General features: G+C 41.8%; 1 protein-coding gene and 1 pseudogene across 1 annotated transcript in view; one reads left to right on the top strand and one right to left on the bottom strand.

The window, feature by feature from the left end:
• The window catches only part of SNX16 (sorting nexin 16), a 30,997-nt gene extending 24,066 nt beyond the window's left edge, over window positions 1-6,931 (bottom strand). Inside the window, exons 1-2 of the mRNA XM_045286514.1 lie at window positions 6,847-6,931; window positions 4,239-4,720 (exon numbers count right to left, since the gene is read on the bottom strand). Coding sequence (XP_045142449.1) covers window positions 4,239-4,613 — 375 coding nt within the window. The 5' untranslated portion in view covers window positions 4,614-4,720; window positions 6,847-6,931. The remainder of the gene's footprint in view (window positions 1-4,238; window positions 4,721-6,846) is intronic.
• Window positions 6,932-20,939: 14,008 nt separating this feature from the next.
• On the top strand, window positions 20,940-21,833 carry LOC101640001 (annotated as a pseudogene).
• Window positions 21,834-23,780: the final 1,947 nt, after the last annotated feature.

The following is a 23,780-nucleotide window of genomic DNA, read 5'->3' as shown; positions in this document are numbered from 1 at the left end:
GACTAGATCTCCAGACCCACCATAGCACTGCAGCAGTGAAGGCTGTGTGGAATTGGTACCGCAATGGTAAATGAACCCCATAGTGCAAAAACAGGCCCATCGATTTATGGTCACTTGATTTAATCATTTTACTAGGGGCTCATACAACTCTTATCATAATCCATACATACATCCATTGTGTAAAGCACATGTGTACATTCATTGAATGGTCACGTGATTTATGAAAGAGGCAGTAGTACACATCAAATAGAGAAATAGCCTTTTCAAGAAAAGCCAACTGATACCCACTTAGATTTAAAAAATTGCATCTTGACCCTTAGCACACACCACGGACAACAATTAATTCCAGATGGTTTACACATTTAAACATCAATGGTCAAACAATAAAGCTTTTAAAAGAAAACAAAGGACAACATGATTTTAACTTTTGGAGTACAGAAGCATTTCAAAATCTGATAATCATATATGCAAAATTAATAATCAAGGCTATCTTAGAGTTAAGAACTCTTGTTTATTGAGTATACCATTAAGAAAGGAAAAAGAAAACAACACAGTGAGATGCTACTCACAATATAAAAATATCTCTGAAAAGGGACTTATCTACATGCTTAGAAAAACACAAATCAAAATGGAAAAGATAATGCCAAAAGAAAAATGAGCAAAGGTTACTGATATGTCACAAGAGATTATCTATATGAAAACATACACACAGGAGAGGGCTATGAGGAGCTGATGCCAAGGGCTTAAGTGGAGAGCAAATGTTTTGAGAATGATGAGGGCAACGAATGTACAAATGTGCTTTATACAATTGACGTATGTATGGATTGTAATGAGTTGTATGAGCCCCCAATAAAATGATTTAAAAAAAAAAAAAAAGGAAGAGAGGGCTTCAAAAGCTCATCTTTTTAAAAAAAAATCATTTTATTGGGGGTTCTTACAATTCTTATCACAATTCATGGATACATCCATTGTGTCAAGTACATTTGTACATCTGTTGCCCTCATCATTGTCAACATGTTTTCTTTCTACTTCAGCTCTTGATATTAGCTCCTCATTTTTCCCCCTCCCTCCCAGCTACCCCCACCTCCTGAACCCTTGATAACTTATAAATTGTTATTTTGTCATATGTTACACTGTCCGACGTCTCCCTTCACCCACTTTTCTGCTGTCCATCCCCCAGGGAGGAGGTTATATGTAGATCCTTGTAATCGGTTGCCTCTTTCTACCCCACCTTCCCTCTACCCTTCAGGTATCGCCACTCTCACCACTGGTCCTGAAGGTATCATCTGTCGTGGATTCCCTGTGTTTCCAATTCCTATCTGTACTAATGTACACCCTCTGTCCTTTCATGTCCCTCTTCAGTTGCAGAAACAAAAAGAAGTCACACAGAATGAAGTTGAAGTGAAACTGCTTTCATGAAAAAATTCACTGTGACCAGAGAGTACCTTCCCAGGTGATGCCACTGGGTGCACTAACTCTGAGAGAGTTGCTCTATGAGAGTTGCTCTATGTTTGGCTAATAGGAAAAATGCATTCAATGAAGCTCCGCTGGGCAGAGTTTTGGCAGGGGTAGGGTGGGGTGGGGTGTTGTGTGTGTGGGAGGGGGGGTACACTCTTATATCTCAAGTTGGAAGTACTAGGGCTTAAAAAAAATAAATCCTTGAGCTTCAACACTGAAGGTCTCCATGGGCAAAATATTGAATGATACAGGAAACATAAAAAGATGGAAGGACTTAATAGTCACTGTAATGAAGAGAATTTCTTAACTCTCGATCATTTCAAGAGATAATATATGATCAAGAACCAATGGTATTGAAGGCAAAATCCAAGCTGCACCAAAGGCACTCATGGAAACTAAGGAATTAAGTTTACTAACTAAAATGTTTCAATAATTGATATATCGCTGGAAGCACTCACTAATCTATGCCAAGAAATTTGGAAAACAGCTACTTGGCCAACCAATTAGAAGAGATTCATATTTGTACTCATTCCAAAGAAAGGTGACTCAATAGAATGCAGGCATTTCTAAAGAGTATCATTAACATATGCAGATGTCATGGGTTGCATTGTCTCCCCAAAAGATATGTTGAAGTCCTAGTCCTTAGACCTGGGAATGTGACCTACCGTATATACTCGCATATAAGCTGAGGCACCTCATTTTACCACAAAAAACTCGGGGGCTTTTGTAGGGCAAAAAATGTGCTGAAAGACCTTGAGTCGTGCCCCATCAGCAGATGAAGGCCCTGAAGGCTCCACTCTCACAGGCTTTACTGAACTTCCATTGCCATGGTCCACTCCACCCCGAGACAACAACTCCTCCTCAGTCACAGTTCAAGTGCCCTAGGACCTGAGGGGCCCGTCCTGGGACACTGTAACAAGGTTCTGCTTCCATTCTTTAAAATGGGTCAAAGGGGAGATCAAATGATAAGACATTTCCTTTTAACCTATGTCTGTAATAATTGACTTTACAGTGCTCTCTGACTGATAACAAGGCTACTCATACACCCTTAACTATGATCAGAGGAGATTCACGGGAGGCTTAATCCATATGTGAACCCTGAAAATGGATTTTTTGGGGCCTCCACTGTCATCCATAGCCTTATACAAACCAAGAATTCACAATTTAAACTCTGATTCAGCTGTTCCTTGCTTCTGATTTGGACTTAGTATTTACAATCCTTGGATCACCTAGGTTGGTGTGTGTCTTCCATGTAGACTTAGTTGATGCAGTAGCTGATGGGTTTTAATAATAACTAGATTGAACTACTCCCTCAGTTCTGGAAATTTAACCAGCTCCTTGGAGCTGATAGGACCTGGTTCCAGCAGACCACTGGCTCTGACTTCCCCTCTCAGGCCCACCTTCAATGGGTCCCTCAAAAAACTCCCCCCAAACCTGATAGCCACTTCCAACATACATTTCCCAAGCCTGATCATATAAACAAAGACAACTCACTTCATTTTGCTCATGCTTGCTTCTCCCGGGGCCCTCATTTTGGTGGCACGCTCCATTATCCATGCAGGGACACAAGCCAGTAACCACATGATCACCCTCTCCTCCTCCTGCAGCCCTCACACTGCCTCAGGCACCGAGCACTCCCATCTCAGCACTCTACCTCCTGCCCTGGCCTGGACCACACACCCACCACCCCTCATCTGGACTGCTCATCATTTTCTCCCCAGACTCCCTCTGCTGGGCACTGCTCATTCCGGCCCATCAAGAGCACTCTTGACAGCCTGTCCCATTCCAGCCTGAGCAAAGTCAGGCTCTAGGTAGCCCAGATCCCAGCAGTCTGCCTCTGCAGACCCATCACCGACACATCCTGCACACTCACCATCTGCTCCAGCTACAGAATTGCCTGTGACACACATTCCTACTTCCCCGACCACCACCGCATTCCACAAGACCAGTCCCTAGCACTGAGCCCTTGTCTCCATTTGGACCCTGGTTTCGTAAATTCTTAGTCATGCCTTTGGACTCATCTCAATTAGTGTTTCCCAGCAAGCACCCCTTTCCTCAACAGATGCCATTCATTCATTAAAAAAAAAGAAAAATGTGCTAAAAAAACTCGGCTTATACTCAAGTATATATGGTAATATAGAAATAGGGTTTTTGTAGATGTAATAACTAAGTTGTTTAACACACAGTCATATTGAAGTAGGGCAGCTCCTAATCCAATATAATTGGATTTCTTATTACAAAAGTAAAAAAAGAGATAGACATAAAGAGAAATCAGCTGTGTGACGGCAAAGGCAGAGATTGGAGTTATGCTATCACAAGGCAAGGAAAGCTTACGCTTGCTGGTCCTCACTAGAAACAAGGAGAGAAACAGAACAGATTCTGGCTCAGAAGAAAGAAACCTTGCTAACATTGGGTGTCAGACTTTGGCGTCCAGCTTTGTGAAAGGATAAATTTTTGATGTTTTAAGTAATTCAACTTATGGTATTTTATAATGGTAGCCCTAGGTTACATATTAAAAACAAACAAACAAACAAAAAACCCTCTCTATCTTGTCAATTCTGACTCATAGTAACCCTACAGGATAGTGTAGAACTGCCCTTGTGAGTCTCTGAGACAAAATTTTTACAGGAGTAGAAAGCCTTATCTTTTTTCTGTGAAGGTTTTGAACTACTGACTTTGTGGCTAGCAGGCCACTGTGTAACACATTTCACAACCAGTGTATACAATAGGTAAGACGCTATTTCACTTTCTATTGGTGCACTGCAGAAGTCAATACTTACAGTAAATTTAGCTCTTTCTTCCATCACCTCATAACCGAGTATAGTTGGTGTAGATGGTCTATCTTCCCAACTGACTGTCTCAGGATCTTGTTCTTCACCTTCTCTTGGTCTAGTAGAATACTCAATGGAAGACTCTGTACCTGTCAATTGAGTCCTAAGGAGGGGACTGCAACAGACAGATGAAGTACTATCCATTTGATCAGTCACACTTGTCTGTTTATAATTACCCATATTTGAGTCTTCCAACTGGCCTTTGGAAGAGTTTGAGCTTGTTGAGATACTCCCAAATGATGAACTCCTTTGGTTTCTGTTGGTTGTAAAACTGGAGGCAGAGTTTCTTATGGGCATAGGAACTGGGACATAAGGAGTTGCCATCTTCTTTCGGCCTTTGCAACAAAGGCCCACACACGGTTGGTCCAGGCACTCAGAGAACAACTAATATGCAATCCATTATTTTCTTCTTAGGAATTCACTATCTAGAACTGAGAGGGACATAATGAAAAATTAATCTTTAACCTGGAGCATGATCCAAAAATAAAATAAAATATTCATTAACTATATTTTTAGTTTTGTGTAACTTTCATTCATTTTGGAACGGACAAATGTCAATCACCCTTTAATCTCAAATCCAACTCTAAGGTCTCCTATTTTCTTAGTAAAGAGACAAGAACTACTTACTACACACCCCTTTTTATGGCTCTTGTGTCATATGTTATTATTATTTTGTTCTACTTAATTTTCTCGTGAAAGGTTTCTCTGATGTTTGTCTATACACAAAGAAGTAAATATATATTTTTACTAGGGTTCCAGTTCATACAGGCATGAGTTCATCCCCCAAGTGCATTTAAACATATCTGATCAGTGGATGGCTGCAAGGAATCTCTCTCAATATCTCAGTAACACACACGCCTTATTCTCCTTTGGATGCCTTCAAAAAAGGTCCAATCAGAGATCTGATGGGACAGCTAAACACAAGGCAGAGAGGTCAATACAGAAGGTTCTGGGGACTCTTTCTTGGCATTCTAAAAGGGTGATAATGATCTATCAAATGAGGAAGATCATGGGGACGTACTAAAAAATTTTAAGAACGCTGAAAACTTCACTTGTGAGAAGAAGTTCAGGAATATAGTTCTGAGGAATTCTTTTCCATCATGACAACACACCAGTTCATTGATCAAGGGTAGCAAAGGATATCACGAGAACGTTGTTGGGAAACATTGCTTTCACCCTACAGCTCTACTCTTGCCCCTCCAGACTTATTTTTGTTTCCTAAACTCAGAGAGCAGTTATAAGGAATATAATTTAAGTCTCTTGAGGTTGCCTAAACTTCGGTTTTGACATGGTGTATATCAAAGAGTGAGAATTCTCTAGGGCAGAGGTCACCAGATGAAATCTGTATAGGATTGCTATGAGTCAGAATTCATTGAAAGGCAGTGGGTTTGGGGCATCACCTTTTGTTTGAATTAGTGAAAACTCAAGAGACGTATTCACAGTAATACATGAGCCAGAAGCTCAGCTCCCACATGGTAAATAGCAACTGTTCTTTAACATTTTGTAGAATCCAAGATCAAATATGTTTAGGGGAAAAATTCCCAAAAAACTTTAATGAAATTAGTCAAATGAGGCCTAATGAACACTAAACCATTATTCAGCAAGATTAAATGTTATTAAAGATTCATCAGGACTTAAATATTCTTCAGAGCTCTCCTTTGCCATCACCTGGGGAACTCAATATTTCGAACTCATACTCTTTTGTCAAAGATTAGTAAATCTTTTATGGAATAATTTCATAATAATACAAAAGCAAAGCTTTATCAGCCTACTCAATAGAAAAATTACACGCAAACTTAGTCTCCCTTAGTCTAGAGTCTGGGCGGCTGAGGTTCTTGTCCAGGTTGTTAAAAAGTAATGGAGAAATTGTAATAACTGGAGTCTCATGAAATGACAACACTTCAGATACCAACAAGTCTGCCTCCCCAACCCTAGCTGTGCAACGACACTGGCGGTAGAGGTAGGAATCGAATGGGACCCCGGAACCGGGAAAGATGCGGAAAACCGACTTTTAACCTAGCACGTGAATTGGGCAACCTCCCTCGTCATCCAAGATCCAAAACACTCACGCTGCTGATTAGCGACCCGCCTGACGGGCCTCCCCGGCAAAAGATGTAAAGACAACGTCGGAAACGTCCTCACCCTTCTCCAGGCTGCTGATCGGTCTGCCCTTTGCCACTAGACGACTGGGGCACCGGGAGGGCGGGCTTGCACACTCACCCAGGGCAGAGAGGCCGTCCCAGCTTTGACTTTGGCCGCGGCTGGGCACGCTCGGAGGAGGGTCGTCCGAGTTTCACCCTGGCGACCTGCGCAGGCCCTCGGCCACCCAGCGGCGCGAGAAAAGCGGGAGCGGGCGGAGGGTGGCGAACCCCAGGGCGGCTGCACGCCGGGCGTCTGTGCCTGCGTCTGAGGCGCGTCTGTGCCTCCCGGGACCTCGGGACACTTCCCTCCGCGTGCTGCTACGGGGCGGACCCTCCCCACACTCTGAGAGGGGTCGTCCGTGACCCGGGGGTGTCCGGGAGCCCCTCCGCACAGGTGTCTCCCGCCCGGTTCCTACCTCCGCTCACTCCGCAGTCCTTCGGTGACGGTTCAGCCGCACCCTCCCGAATCCCGGCTTTCGCCTCCACCCTCACCACCGAGAGGCTTCACGTGATCCCCTGTGCAAAAAAAACAAACGTGCCGCCCGCCCAGCCCCGACAGCCGGGCCTGGGTGCCCGCGAGCGCAGCGAGGGGGCGGGTCTGGGCGCCTCTCCCGGAAGTGACGTCGGCACCAGGCGCCTCCCCTGAGCGGCAGCCGGAGTCGGGCGGCTAGGGCTTCTACCTACTGGCGGAACCTATTCTTGTAAGAATCCCACCTCCTCCGCGCTGGCTTTGTTTTACAAAGCAAGCTGCTGAGGAGTGGAGGCTGCAATACCTAGTTTGTTAAAGGAGTGATCCGAGGTTCCCCTGCCCAGGAGTCTACAGCCTACCTCTGTTTGGGTTCGTGCGTTGCATCATGGGAATTGTAGTCACTATCGGTTTGGGGTGGTGTTTAATAGACTGTAGATGGTTTTCCAAAATTAGCAACGCGTTAAAGGAACGCGATTGACTGGAAGAGTGGGAACCTAGAACACTGATTTATATCCTACTTGCCCCATATAATTTAGAAGTCCTCATTGGCAAAGAACCCCTCAAATTCTTTCTTGGTGTTTAACCCCTAGGTTGCTATACTGGATAATGTTAGCCTTGTTCAGTCAACACCTCAGAAGACCAGGGAGATTATCAGGACAGTTGCCTTTTGATAGTTAAATACAAAGTTTCAGATCAGTTTACAGGCCTGTTTATCATTAGAATGATGTGATTTTGTTTATTTTATATTTATTTTAATATTTTTATATGCATATAATTCACATATGTTGTTGTTGTTATAAGGTGCCATAGAGTCACAGCGACCCTATGCACAAGAAAACGATACGATTCTGATATGCAATTTAATAATTCAATAGTATTAAGAAGAGTTTGCAATCATCACCACAAAAGCAAACCCACAAAACAACAACTACAGAATAAAACAGAGAAAAACCACAATAAAAACAGAGACGACTTTAAAATGGGTCAAAAGAGAGATCAAATGATAAGGTGTTACATTTTAACCTAACTACATCTGGAATAATTGACTTTACAAATGCTTTCTGTATGATGATAGCAAGGTTATTCACATTCTTGGACTATGGGCAGAGGAAATTCAGTGGAGGCGTAATCCACGAACTTTGTGCTTCCACTGTCATCCATAACCTTCTGCCAACCAGGTAGTCAGAACTGAAGCCCTGATACTGTTGCCTCCTCTGGATTTGGATTTTATTATTTATAATCTTTAGATTGCACAGGCCTGTGTGCTTCTTCCATGTAGACTTAATTGACACCTGTGGGACTTGATTGAAAGATTGTTCAATGATTTCTGAGGCTTTGGAGTATGTAGACCCACAAGACTAGGGAAAATTAAAAATAATCTCAAAAAGAGCATAGCAAATATAATCTGTTTTGTGATTTTGTAACACAATTTTAATTTGAAAGATATTGTGCTTCCAGTGAGAATAAGATACAATAAACTTGTATGGCAATATTGGACTACCAGCTAGTTATCAGAATAGACTTGGCACCCATTAGCCTTGAGGGGGTAATTAAATTTGTGAGTTCTGTAAGTGAATTACGGTATATGGAGAAAAGCGGAGAAAAGAAAAGTGAGCCTTGGAATCTCTCCCTTACTTCAGGGATACTGGTAGTGCTGCAGGTGGGAGCAAAGAGACCTGTAATGAGGTAAACCTGATAGTTTGATAGTTATGAAGTCAAGGAAAATGAAACACCCAAAAAATCCACAGTTAGGAAGATAAAGACTTAGAAAAAAAAAGATCACTGAAATTGTTCAAGGAGAATGTCCTTCACATATTTTTGTAAATAATACAAGAATATCTATACTACATCTCAGGGTGATTCAAAAAGGTAGTGGAAAATTAGAATTAAAAGGGAATGATTTCCTTTCCCCCACCTTTTTGAAGCCCCTTGTATTTTCTTTACCTTTCATAATATCATCTGGTATTGATAAATGTCTAGATCTTGGTTTCAGGAAATCAACTAACAGCCTTGAGAAAACAGGAAAATATTCTGTGTGTGGGTAGAGTCATAAAACATATTTGGCATCCTTGGAATGCTTTATTTTAGTTCAGCTCATGGATCTTTATGTATCGTCAAAATAAACAGATGCTTTTTCACTACGAGAGTAACAACAACAAAACCCAAACTCACTGCCATTGAGCCCAGTCTGACTCAGGGCAACCCTATAGGACAGATTAGAACTGTCCCCGTGGATTTGTGAGACCTTGGAAAGCTTCATCTTTCTCCCTCAGAGGAGCTTGTGGTTTCGAACTGTGGACCGTAGGTGAGTTCTTCTCTTTCCTGTAGGGCCCCCATGATTCAGACCTGATTCTGTGGCCCTGAGTTTCTGAGACTGTAACTCTACAGCAGTAGAAAAGCTTATCATTTCCCTGTTTCCCTGGGAGCAGCTGGTGGTTTTGAACTGCTGACCTTAAAGTTAGGAGCCCAATGGGGAACCACTACACCTCCTACAGACTTCTTTCCTGCCCATTTTTATTGTTTTAGTATGATATAAAATGTTAATCCTATGGAAAAGCATTTTGAGCCAACCCAAAACAAGCAAAAAACCCAATTATATATAATCCACTGCTATTAACTCATGTCGTACATGCCGTCAGGAAAGAACCATCCATAGAGATAGACCCCACGCTTGGTAAAGTCGAGGGGAAGGGATAAAGAAGCTGTCCTTCCACAAGACAGATCGACACAGCAGCGGCTGCCTTTGATGGGCTTCAACATGAGAACAAATGGGAGAATGGCACAGGACCGGTCAGTGTTTTGTTATAAGGTCGCTGTGAGTTGGGACTGACCGGAAGGCAGCTAACAACAACATCAAGTCAATGCTGACTCATAGTGACTCATATAGAATTTTACTACAGGAGCAGAAAGCCTTTTCTTTCTCCAGTGTAGTGACTGGTGGGTTCAAACTGCTGATCTTGTGGTTAGCATCCTAACATGTAACCCACTACACTATATCCAAACTACCGCTGCCATCGCACGGATTCTCACTAAGAGCAACCCTTTATCGAGCTTCTAGACGTTGTACATCTTTACCATGGCAGATATCCTTCTCTTTCTCCCAAAGAGCAACGGGTGGGTTTAAACCGCTCACCTGTTGTTAACCAACGATTACACATCAGTGCCCAAAGCAACATAAATATCGCTAATGGCGTGTTAACAGCCACAGCAGAATAAAGCCTGTGCAGCAAATAGACGCCCTGTGAGGTGGCTTCCTAGGTTCCAATATTTTCCCAACAGATTCTCTGTTCCAGAAATTTAAAATTTGGAAAAGAGGAGACAGGAGAGAGAAGCCAGAAGAATCAAAGTCAGACTTAAATAAGTTATATGATGAGAAGGTCTACAAAGTCCCATTGTTGAGATTCCTGGAGTTGATCGGGCGGTACCTCTTCTCCATTACTTCCCTTGGACTCTGTGTGATAACCTACTTCCCTTCCAGCTAATTAACGTTTTGCTTAAATGTAGTCAGAGTTGGTTTTTTGCTGTTGACTAATAAGGTAGCATGTTGAATTTGACACAAAGTGAAAATGAACAGAAGCTATAAAATACTTTTCCAGTTTTTGTGAATAGCTGCTAACAGTTCATATGCTCATACATTATTTCATAATGTGCTTTCTATTTATAACACCAAGAAACATTTTAATCAATAATTTATAGTAGCTAAAATAACTTACGAGGGGTCTTTCAGCGATTCATTTGACTTAATGAGTTCCTTAACTCGTGTATGTTGTTCTGTTTAGGCAGGTTTGCCTTTCATTTTAATATTTAGGAACTTTCCTCTCTTTCCTTTCTGCTGTGGAATGAGCCGTCCAGAGAGAGAACCACAGTGAATTTTCTAGAATCAATGGAAGTGAACAAAGAAGTAGCAGACTAACCTGACAGCAGACTATTACATTAGCCCTCTGACCAATTCAATTTTCTAAATCCAGGGTAGAAATGATCTGATATTGGGCTGCTAACTGCAAGGTCAGCAATTTGAAACCAACTTTCTACTCCCATAGAGGATCTTAGTCTCAGAAACCCACAGAGGCATTTCGACCCTGACCTTTAAGAATGCTAGAAGTCAGAATTGACTCAATGCCAGTGAGGAATAGTGGCACTACAAGAAACCTTGAAGACTACTATAATTGAATAATAGTTTTTTCTCCTATGTTACAGATGAAAGTTTTAGAAAGGGTTTCTTTAAGAGTATGTGTGGAAATCCTACTGAACATTTAACAAAGAGAACACGTTCCTTCCTCAGCATTGAGAGTCATATTATGAGGAGGATAACATGACTGTGCTTTTATTTTATAGGTACGGCTACTGAAGAAAACAGAAGCTAAATAATGTGCTAGAGCTGGGAAGCTAATTAATCCCTGACTCCCAAACTAGGAAACTGCTGCCACACACAAGCAGCCCCTTCCTCTGGGAAGCTATTCCTGAGCATTTTGAATTCCACTGTGGTCCCTAGGCTTTCCTCTGCCACCTTGTTCTGCAATAGTGTGGATAACGTGGGAAGTCTTCTTGGGTTTTATGCAGGAGGAAAATCTTGACGTGGGCATTTGAGTAGGAAGTGGGAAGATGAAGGCAGGGCACACCAGGCAAAGTCCGACTTGAAGAAGACAGCAGAGATTGTGGTCTTGTGGGAAAGTAAGGATGCAATATTCAGTGATTGAATGTAATAGAGTACGGCCACGTGGAAGTAGAGAGATGAGCTCTTGCTTATCCCTCAAAGCCATTTCAAATATCTCATCAGTAGCATCATCTCTGGCTCCCTCAGGTAAATTTAAACCGACTCTGCACTATGACCTAATGTTTGGTACACAATATCACTGCCTACTTAGCAGTGCTAGGATTCATAAAAGTTATTAACCCCCAAACTGAACTCATTGCCATCCACTGGAGTCCAACAGATAGCAACCTTGGATACGGTTTCAGAGGACCTGATTCTTCATGGGAGCAGGCAGCTTCTTCTTAAACCGGTGGAGTGGTGAGTGGGTCTGGACTTCCAACCCTGTGGTGAGCAGCTCAATGCCTCCCCACAGCACCACCAGAACAGAGCAAAAATAAAACGAAAGCAAAACCAGAGACAAATCCTCCTGGATTATACAGGTACAAACTCAGACATTCATATACAATGAAGCAGTTGTCTTAATTCAGTCCCACTGCCTGATTCCAGCCTCAGTTTGCAGGTGATGTGAGTCCTTAGGGATGTGATAACAATCCCACTGGTGGGTGGCCAAAAATGGTCGCTGGTAAGTAAACTCTGACTCATGGGGACCCCACAGGACAGAATCAAACTGCCCCACAGTGTTTCCAAAGTTGTGATCTTTACAGACACAGCCTGCCTCATCTTTCTCTCTTGACATGACTGGTGGGTTTGAACCAGGAACCTTTGATTAGTAGCCAAGTGATTAGCCTTTATGTCACCAAGGCTCCATTCACAAGTACAGATGCAGACCACTAGCTTAAAAGAAGGTTTTTTGTCTGCTCTGCGGGAAAATACTGTGTGTGTGCGTATATATAAATATGTGTGTATGTATATATATTTGTATATATTCATACACACATTTATAAATATAAATGTATTACAGTGAACCCTCGTTTATTGCGGTTAATCGGTTCTAGACCCTACCGTGATAAATGAAATTCCGCGAAGTAGGATTCCTTATTTGTAAATCAAATATTTTCGTAGTTAGAGCATAGAGGACATGAAAAAACACCCTTTAATCACCATTACACTCGTATTACCCAATTTATTAAACGAAAAAGGGAAAATACAGTAAAACATTTTGGATGTTACAATTATCATTTATTATTTATTATATTATTTATGGCATCAAGCGTGTACAGTATGAGCCAATCAGTGGCAGTAATGACAGAGCATGCGCTGTTATGCAAAAACCGCGATAGAGTGAAGCCACAGAAGTCGAAGCGTGAAGTGGCGAGGGTTCACTGTATATATATATGTGTGTTTATATATATGTGTGTGTGTGTGTGTTTAGGGTCAACTTCTCCAGCCCTTACATTCCTTGGTTCTTAGGTAAGCTACATGTGGCAACTTTTTCTTACTTGTTTGCTTGTTCCTTTGTCTTAACTGCAGTTTTCATTTCCCCCAAATTATCGAGCGTACACTGATATGACTTCAGTAGCATAGGGGAAAAATCCTATTCCTAAATGGTACTACTTCCACAGGTGTAAAACGTCAGACCACATTCACTGCCATTGAGCTGCTTCCAACCCTATAGGACAGAGTAGAAGTGCCCAGTCAGTGTCTGAGACTGTAAATCTGTATGGGTACAGAAAGTCTCATCTTTCTCCCTAGGAGCCACTGGTGGAGTTGAACTGATGATCCTGTGATTAGCCGTCCAACCCATAACATAGGAAAACGGGATCATTCTTTAAAAAAATGAATAATAAGCAAATTACGGTATTTCCAGAAGAAAATAGAGCCTAGGAAGAGGAAGCTAAGCTTCAACCCATCAATGCCAGGACTTTGGCTTGTAATCCTGGTGAGCTTGCTATCTCTTCATGGAGGGTTTAAATCATCTATTACCTGTGACTCTTGTTTGTCTGACTCTTTCATGCACAATATGGGGAAATAATAGTCCTTCCTCATGTGGTTGTTGGGTAAAGTGAAAATGATCATGCTTTGTAAGTGCTTAGTATAGTATCTGGCAAAATGACATTCGCTAATATTGTTATTAGGTAAATGATGAGCTACTTTTAAAAGAAGTCTTACTGCCAGTTGCCCTTGTGGAGTCAATTCTGACCCAAGGAGCTGTGCTCTGTAGGGTTTTCGAAGCGGTCACCTTTCAGAGGCACATCAATAGGCCCGTCTTCTGTGAGTCCTCTGGTTCAAATCAACAACCTTTCGGCTAGCAGATGAATGCTTAACTATTTGCACCACCAGGGGATTTCTGGGAAAAGATAGAGGCAATATTAATAACAGTGTGCTTGGATGTTTGTTGAATGAGATTGTGCTAGTCTGGGTTGACTAGAGAAACAAATTCATAGACACTCATATGTGTATTAGAAAGAGCTTTCTATAAAGAGTAATTATATATTAAGAAAACATCCTAGCGCAGTCCAGATCAAGTCCATAAGTCCAATATTAGCCCATATGTCCAATACCAGTCTATAATTTCCTCTTCAGACTCATGTAACACATGCAGAATGCAGGAAGATCATAGGTCAGTGGGTGGAAAGTCTTGTGGTGGTGGAAGCATCTCAGCACTGATGTGGGTCTCCACATGGCTCCTTCAGGTCCAGGTCTCTGGCTTCATCAGCATAGCTCCATGTGTCTTATCAACAAGGATGTGTTGCAGGGCAAGTGAGTGTCCTGCCTCCCACCTCCCAGGAGAAAGACAAGAGTTACCAGAATCATCAGGAGAAAGCCATACCCTACAGAGGCCGCATTGACTATGACCTGACTGACAGGCTAGACTCCATACCTTCGCTCAAGTTAACAGGAGATTATGTAACTGCCACAGTGATGTTTGTTGAAAGAACAATTACTCTGAGCAGGGAACTGTGCATCATGTGTGTTTAACGTGCATTAATTGATTTAATCATAACAATCCCATGAGAAAAATACTAGTATTGTCAAGGATGTTTTGTAGATCAAGAGGGTTAGTGTGCCTGTTTTACTGGTTAAGTTATTCTCTGCTCTGCCGCCTACTCAGCAGATTTGGACTCAGTCCCAGTTTTGCCACCTCCATAGCCCAAGCTCAGAGCCCCAATGCCATCACATATGACAGGGCTTCAGAAAGTTTGTGGGGAAATTACATCATCTTTTAATTCTCCTTTTCCATGATCTTCTAAAAGCTTTATTGTGTTCTCTTTCACTATGAGGCATATTTGGAAAGGACTTGGTTGCAAACAATGAAATCCCTGGACTTAGATCCGAGAAACTCCCGGATTTCCCTCTCCCACTTAACATCATGGTATTTAGCTCAAATGACCTTGCTCCTGTTTTCCTCTCTTGCACCATTGCTTAGTCCTAACATAATGACTGCATCCTACAAAAGATTTGCCGCCTACAAAATACCTGTCTTGATAAGTTGGTGGTATTTTGTAGCCTGTCTGCCCACCTTTTCAATTTTAATTATGTTTTGATCTCTGGTATAGCTTCAGGCATGTTACTTCTGTACAAGGAATACAGAAATCAGACGAGCCGGATAGCTGGATGGATTGAATAGAAGTAACCAGACAAGGGACGTATGGGACTGGCTTACATCTTAGAAGTGTCACTGGCGAGAGAAGTATTCCAGGCAGAAGACGTCCAGAAGATCGTGTCTGGAACACATTAAATAATAAGGGACAACACTCTTTGAATGGAATTCTGGGCTTACAGGCATACAATCTGAATTTTTAAAAATCATTTTATTAGGGGCTCATACAATTCTTATCACAATCCATACATCCATCAATTGTGTAAAGCACATTTGTACCTTCAATGCCCTCATCATTCACGAAACATTTGGTCTCCACCTAAGCCCCTGACATCAGCTTACAATTCGAATATGTATGTGGTTTTATCAATAGCTTCATCTGCAGGGAACCACATCTTAATAGTCATTCAATGTGAATTAACTGAGCGCCTATTAAAGGTATCAGTTATAATTCTAAGAAGTAACAAGATATGGAATGCCATTGTTCACAGGAATTCACACTGGGGACAGACAGACAGAAATGCATTTTCAAAACTTAGCGAGATTTTTGTGTTTGAAGACAATAATCCAGGACAATGTGATCAGAGTGCTTGGGTGGGGAGGAAGGACAGCAATGATTGACTGAGGCATCAAATGAGGTCTCTCTGAAAGTGTCCTTGGATGGTGAAGAGGTGAATATTTAAGAGAAAAGAGCCTCTTAACAACTAGGTGATGCAGCGTTCCGGGAAAGCTGGGACAGGAAGGACAGGGACACCGGTGAGCCGAAGGCCGCCTTTCTCTCTCCTTACAGCTTCCATTCCAGGAAAGGCGATTGCAGAGGTCTCTCTCCTCACATGTGTGATCCCGTATGTCCCTGAGACAGTGAATTTTCACATTCCGACTTAGATTTTGCAAGTTCCAGCCTCCACTTTTCTTCTTGAAAAAATTTAGGCTCTTGTAAATTGTCCCTTCCTTAAATGCCCTTGAGGGTCCCAAGGGAGTATCTCCCACGCTCCAGGGCGTTCCTTTGGTCATTGCTCCCGGTCACTGTAGCTGGGTGAGCTGCTGGCACTGCCTGTTTGACAAGCTCCACACGAGCCTTCTCTCAGCAGAGATTAGATGCATCCTGTCTCTTGAGTCAAACTCTGACACCACTGATGCGCCTTGGAGATCTTCCGGTCACACTAAGCCCGCCTCTGTGGAACAGGGGACCCACAGTCCAGCAGGAGGGACCATTCTCTGCCTTTTGTGCAAACCCTAAAGTGGTACAGACTTTGGGGAGCCGGCTCTTTCACTTTTGTTCACACAGTCGGGTTTTCCCAGGAGAGCACCCTATCCCTGGGGCCCTTGATTTGGCAGCTGCTTCTGTTCACAGCTTTGTAGTGGACATTGGTTGGCTGCCAACTATCTGGATTTCTCCTGTGTCCAGGGAATTCCTACCTTTTAAATCCTGGTGAGAAGTCAGAATGCACGTCACACTGAAACGTCACAAATTGTCATAGACTGGCTTTCTCAGCCTCCTTTGCAGGTAGGGTGTAGATACCCCGACTCAGCCAATCGGTTGGATCCTTTTCTCATGCCTGCCACGTTGGGGGTCCAAGGTGCAGTAGCGCCAGCATCCTCGCAAGATCTTGGTGATTTGATTTTAGGCGTTGTTCCAGGCTGCCTTGTTTTCAAACTGCCCAGAGGCTCTGTGAGTTAGTCAATATGCTTTTACTATTTTCCAGCTTAAATAAAACAAAGTCCCTTTGCCTGCTTGCTACAAAGGTGTGAAGAGAGGGAATTTAGAGAAAGCTCAAGAAAAGGGCAGGGCATCTTCTTGGTGCTTGAGTGGAAATGATCTCTTCTCGTCAATTGGGCTCGAGCAGGGAGTACAGTGCCCTGATTGCCACCAGTAGACATGTCTGGTGTGAAGCCACGGCAGAGAACAGAGGGGCAGAACAGCTGCATGCCATCGCCGAGCCTCTGATTGTACTGTCTTGAGCTCATTCTACACCTGAACTCGAAATGATGAGTAATAACATTGTTGTTATTACACATTCTATATTGGCAAGTTAAGCTTAAGTTGGCTTTTTCTGCTGACCAAACAAATAATAAAACTGCACTTTTAACGAAAGTAGTAATGCCTCACCTTAATTGGGAGACCCTTGAAATACATATAGGCTTCAACAAAAGGACTTGATAATAACAAAGACCGTAAAAGAACCCCAGTGATCAGAACTGGGCCCAGTTTTATTCTGTGGTACCTGGGAGGGGTTGGAGCCAACTCATCGGCCGTGACAAGAAGCCTTTATCGAGCACTTCAATAGGTGCATATGGAGGGTCTACTTATAGCAACTAATTTCACCTATTGTGACGACAATTTGGTATTGTGTATGCAGCTAGTTGTACAGACAGAAATGTAGACAAGCATGGTCACAGAAATATGAGGGGACTTCAAACAGTTCATGAAAAAGCAGAATCTAAGCAACTTATTGAAAGATTCCCCTCTTGGACACATATAGACATGTAAATTATGTTACTATGCAAGTGCTTTGGTTATTTTAAGAGAAGGTAAGGCACAAAGCTGAGCATACATGTAGCTAAGGGCCTTACGTTCGAAGAGCACAATGCACAAGTGGTTGGGGTCAGCACTTTCCCCCACAATTTTTATTGAGACGTCCTAGTTCACAGAGCTATGCAATCAACTGTAATATTGAGGAGGCCTGGGAAGAGGACGGGGTGCCCTTTTTGAGGAAGCGGTATTTGTAAAGAGAAGCTTTTCTTTCCTGTCTCAATAGATGGAAGTCTAACCAACAATTTTACACCTCATAAGTAGGATTGTCAGGTTCTTAGTCTGGGCATTGCTCTATGTCCTGCCTCTTCCACTTAGCCCATTTTGATTTTGACACCAGGTTCTGAGTCTGTTAGGATGCATTTGAGTGTAAGAAACAGAAAATATGACTCCAGTAAAATAAAATTTACTGGCTCAGTAACCTGAGAATCTAGAAATAGGACAGATTTGGTTAACCTAGTGGCTTAATAATTCTGTTTTACTTTCAGAGATGGTAGGCTAAATGGTGTATGATTGTAGGATGTCTGCCAGAAGCAGCCAAGTAAATGTGTCTTTGTTGTTTACCTAAATATTATTTTTGTTTGTTCTCCTAGGAAAACGAACTTCTATTTGAATATTCTAAGGTAGTGTTTTTTAATTCATCTTGACCATTTAAGTTTCATGTTCAAAACTATACAGGCGACTGTGACCAGAACATGTTTGCTGAATTGCATCAACCAAAGTCTCCACTTTTGAAGTTGAGGCTTTAAATAAGCTGTATTCAAAGCACAAGGGTTGTAGGGCAGGGAGTGGTGGAGAAGTGGCACAAGTGGAAAATTGAGTAAAAACTTCATCCTGTTAGGAAGAGAGAATAAAGAATTAGTGCCAAAAAAAAAAAAGCAATTAGTAGTAATCTGTATGTGGCGAGCTAATGATATAATGAGAGATAGGATTGTCCGTGAATCCTAAGCAGGAGGCAGAAGAGCGTGAACGACAGCCCAGCTACACCTCCTCCTCACTTGTTGGCCACTGGACTCCATGTCTATGGAACAGCAACTGGCGCCAACTTTGGAATCATCAGGTCAAGTATACCCAGAAACAAACAGGGAGCAAAATGTGTTTGTGTCCCAGTGTACTTTAACGACATTTAAAACTTCTGATTTATGAATATGGATGTCTTTCCATTCACATAGATGATTTAAATTTCTTTCAGCGGTGTCCTGTAGTTCTCAGAGTATACGCTTTGCACTTCTCTTATGAACTATACTCTGCAGTATTTGATTAAAGCTTACCTTGACCTAACCTTGTGTCCCTGGCCTCCTCACAACATGATGGTTCATTTCTACAGATGAGCATTCTAAGAGAAAGAGCCACGTTAAAGTATCACCTTTTCTTTCTTTTTTTAAAAATCGTTTTATTAGGGACTCATACAACTCTTATCATAATCTATACATATATCAATTGTGTAAATCACATTTTTACATTCATTGCCCTCATCATTCTCAAAACATTTGCTCTCCACTTAAGCCCCTGGCATCAGGTCCTCATTTTTTCCCCTCCCTCCCCGCTACCTCCTCCCTCATGAGCCCTTGATAATTTATAAATTATTTTGTCATATCTTGCCCTGTCTGACGTCTCTCTTCACCCACTTTCCTGTTGTCCGTCCCCCAGGGAGGAGTTCACATATAGATCCTTGTAATCGGTTCCCCCTTTTCAACCCACTCTCCCTCTACGCTCCCAGTATCGCCACTCACACTACTGGTCCTGAAGGGATCATCTGCCCTGGATTCCCTGTGTTTCTAGTTCCTATCTGTACCAGTGTGCTTCCTCTGCTCTAGCCAGACTTGCAAGGTAGAATTCGGATCATGATGGGGGGTGGGGGGGGGGGGCGCGAGATGGGAGGAAGCATTTAGGAACTAGAAGAAAGTTGTATTTTTCATCGTTGCTATATTGCACCCTGACTGGCTCATCACCTTTTCTAAATAGTTTTTGAGCACACTGTGTCCTGTTTATCAGAAGTCCCTTACTATGAACACCTCATGTTTAAGGAAAAAGGAAGTACGGTATATTTTGTGATGGGAAGAGTGTCAAAAACATTGAGGACATGTTTCCAAGTCCATTATTTTCCTCACTGCCATTGAGGTGATTCTGAAATAGTGGCTGTTTAGGACAGAATAGAACTGCTCCTGTGGGTTTCAGAGGCTATAAATCTCTACAGGAGCAGAAAGTCTCATCTTTCACTTGTGAAGTGGTTGTTGGGTTTGAACTGTTGACCTTGCAGTGTGCAGTCGAAAGCGTAATCCACTGTGCCACCAGGGCTAATCCATTATAGTGCTTATTAATAAGGACACTTATTGAACATTTAAATATGCTAAGTATTGTTCTATAATCTTTACTTGTATTGAATTATTTAATCCTCTTTTTAATTAGATTATTATGTACATTTCACATGTGATGTATCTATACACAAATTATTTTATTTAAGATAAGAGTTGTATGAGCCCCTAATAAAATGATTAAAAAAAAAAAAGATTACATAGATAGTAAAGAAGAAGACCATGCTTGGACCCCAGCAAATCTGGTCATTAGAATCATCTGGAGAGCTGGTGAAAATACAGAACCCTGGGCTCTATTTACAGCCTAATGAATCAGAATTTCTAAGGAAATGAACCCAGGAATCTGTATTTTCCCCACATCCCCAGGTGTTTCCAAGGCTCAGCCAAGTCTGGGAACAGAGGCTCTAATAGATGCATTACAGCGCCAGCTCTTCTCTCTCATTCCCCCTCTCTCAAACACAACCCATTAAAATGATAATTATTTGTATATATTATATCATACTTCGATTTTTAATCCTTCCCCAAACTAGTTTACCTCAATATTATCCATGTTAGATAATTATTTAATAGGTAATATAGTCTCTATGGAAATTGTTTTTCTAGAACTGCTTATGAGATACAGCTACTCATAGATGCTGTGAAGAGCCACCTTGTGGCAAAATCTAGCATTTCATGCTTATTAACAACTTAAAAGCATTTGCCAAGAAAACCACTGGAAAACAAAATAAAATACATTGCTGTGTTGTATGTAATGTAAATCAGATGATATGGTTTCTGAGATTTATAGTGCTGAAACAAAGTGTTGATTTTAACATTATCATATATTATTCAATGCTATTTATAGAGAAGATATTATAATAAGTAATGAGACTTATATGATTTATATGTAAAATATTGATTCCCAGGCTCCAGATATCTCTTCCTACTCCCAGATTCAGCACTAAATCAGCCTGTAAACGTTAACACTCGGGGGCGAATGTGAGCAGGCTGGACCAAGATGAGGAAACAAGTGATGCAGGCCATGCATCTGGAGGCGGGCGCTTTCCTCATCTGTCTCTGAGCACAGAGAAGGAAGTGATGGGCTATGCATTCAGTTCAGTGATGACACAAGAAGGGGCTCAGAATTTGCACATTCCGGAACTGAAAAGTGGATAGCTCATGAAAAGATGGACACTGAAGAAGGTTCTTCACATTCATCTTGAGACATTCTGTTAGGAGGAGGGGCCGAGTGGAAACTTCTCCATAGCAGTTGTCTATGTTTCGACAGGGCCAGAGCAACTGAATGAACTCACAGGTCTCCCAAGAGAGTCAGAGGCTGGTACCATTCCCATCCTGATATAACTGTTTGGCCTTCTTGTTAGCACACAAGTCATGAACCAGATGACGGACCGCAGCTTTGTAGGACTGATTTTTTCCCTGTTTCATCAAAGATAGAAACATCAAGACTGGCCTGGTGCTCTACATTGGCTTCCAATCGGTACCAGCCCCCAAGAACTCAGAGTGCCTTCATGGTACACGAGACTGGGGCTTTAGCCAGCACAGCTCCATTGAAGGCCTGAAGGAAGAGGAAACGTATGAGAGGATTGAAATTCTAATCCACGTCGTACCTCATGTCACCATTGGTAAAGAATGCCTGGAGTCGGCAGAAGCATTACCTAAGATCCTATGCCAGGAGGAGCAGGATGCTTGGAGGAGGATGCACAGCCTTACACAACAGGACTCAGTGACCAAGACCCATAATGGTTCAGTGTCTACCAAGCCCGTGTGCTGTCAGATGTCACCTGTGCCCGGGCCTCTCCTGCAGTGGTTGCAGGCCAGCCTGGAGCAAACCCAACAGTATTTGCAGGAATGGCAACAAGAAAGAGAAGCGTTTATGTGCTTTCTTTCCTAGAATAAGGCAGGAGACAAAGTGGGGGAAGACGAAATATCCAAATGTAAAAGTAATTATGCTGAATTAAGGTTGAAGAAGCTTACAGCTGAAGGACTCACCACCTGATTTGAAGACTCAGCACCAGGTGACAGTCATCAAGATGGTATGGTGTTGGCAGAGCATGGATGCAAGAAGCAGACCCACACAAATATACCTAACTAATTTTGACAAAGGTGTAAAAGCAATTGACTAGAGAAAGCAGAGGTTTTTTAAACAAGCCCTCCTCAAAAAACGAACTTCAACTTAACTTTTGTATTTTTTATAAATATTAATCCAAAATGAACGTAAACTTACATGTAAGATATAAAACATTAGAAAATAATCAATTGGGGGAAATCTTCAGGATCTAGGACAAGTGATGAATTCTTTATCTTAAAAGCAACAAATCCAAAAGACAAGCATCGACATATTGGACTTTGTCAAAAGTAAAACTTTGGCTCTGTGAAAATTAAGGAAGAGGAAAGACAAGCTTTAAATCGAGGGAAATTATAATACAAACTTTGTAAGTTCCTGACCACTCTGGAAATACTGTTCAAAGTTCCACAGCTAAAGGTCTGGAAATGGGCAGAAGACATGAATAGATAATTCAATGAAGAGAATATGTGAATGGCAAGTATACACACGGGAAGATGTTGGATACCATTAGTTCATCAGGGAACTAAAAGATTATTATTACAGAGCCATATTATTACTACATAGCTCTCAGAATGGCTAATGGAAAAAATAGTGGTAATCCCAAAGAGTTTGGAAATTTCTTAGAGACTTAAACATACACTTAACATGTGACCCAGTAATTACACGCCTTAACAGTTACCTCAGAGAAAGGAAAGCCTCTATCTGCCGCCAAACCTGTACATGAATGTTTGTAACACCTTTCTTTGTAACAGCCCCAAAGTGGAAACCACCCAGATGCCCTTCTAGAAATAAAGACCAGTAGTTGCCGCAGGCAAGGACGGGTGGGGGCTGGTAGGTATAAAAGGGAACTTCTTTATGGTGATGGAACAATTCTGCATCTTGATCTAATTATACAAATCATACCTGTGTTAAAATTTCCTTGAACACCATGTATACACACACAGCAACAAATGCATGTATTATCTAGTGAAACTGTGTAAGGTCTGCAATCTAGTTAACGGCATTATACCGTTGTCGGTTTTTAAATTTTGAAGTTGTACTGTAATTATGTAAGTTCCTTCCTATTGAGAAAACTGGGGGACGAGTACATGACACTCTTCTATTTTTGCAACTTCCTGTAGTCTTCACTTACTGCAAAACATTCTGTTAAATCACAGGTGAATTGCAGGTGTGGGTTCCTAGCGTACAAGAGGAGACTTGGCAGCTCTGTCAGGTCAGTGCTGGATTGCGAACTGCAAGGCTGACCGTTCAAACCCCCCAGCTGCTTTGCAGGAGACAGCTGAAGCTGACAGTCTAGCCCCATTGCACCAGAGGACTCCTTTGGCCCATAGTAGACCCTTAATCAATGTTTGTTAAATGAACAAATACAAATTCACACTATCACAGACTAGTAAAATAATATGACTTGTGTAACTTACATTTCTCTGGGTGACCCAACTTATGGTGAGGACAAGATTAGGCAAGTAGAGCAAAATTGCCTCAAAATGATGATTATCACATTGTTTTGTGTTTAACATGGTAGTGGTGGATTCAGTCCTGATGTTTCAATAGGCCTGTAAAGAGGGCAAGATGTTTACTTCTTGGCTTAGACCTGTGGCATAGGCTACTTTTCTAGGAATAAAGATAAATCATAGTTGCAAAATCAAAATAAAGATAGGATTCTATGGTCGTAATAGCTATATGGCTTAACTAAGTGTTTCTTGTTATTTGTAAAAGTTTTAAACAGGATTTTAAAACATATTATTTTCTAAAATGTTTTATGCAAATAATACA

This window comes from Echinops telfairi, unplaced genomic scaffold (assembly GCF_000313985.2).
Source record: "Echinops telfairi isolate 266 unplaced genomic scaffold, ASM31398v2 ScPeMD7_1;HRSCAF=3_0, whole genome shotgun sequence".
NCBI classification, from domain to species: Eukaryota; Metazoa; Chordata; class Mammalia; order Afrosoricida; family Tenrecidae; genus Echinops; species Echinops telfairi.
The sequence above is the reverse complement of the archived record's forward strand: the minus strand, read 5'-3'. Positions and strand labels throughout refer to the sequence as shown.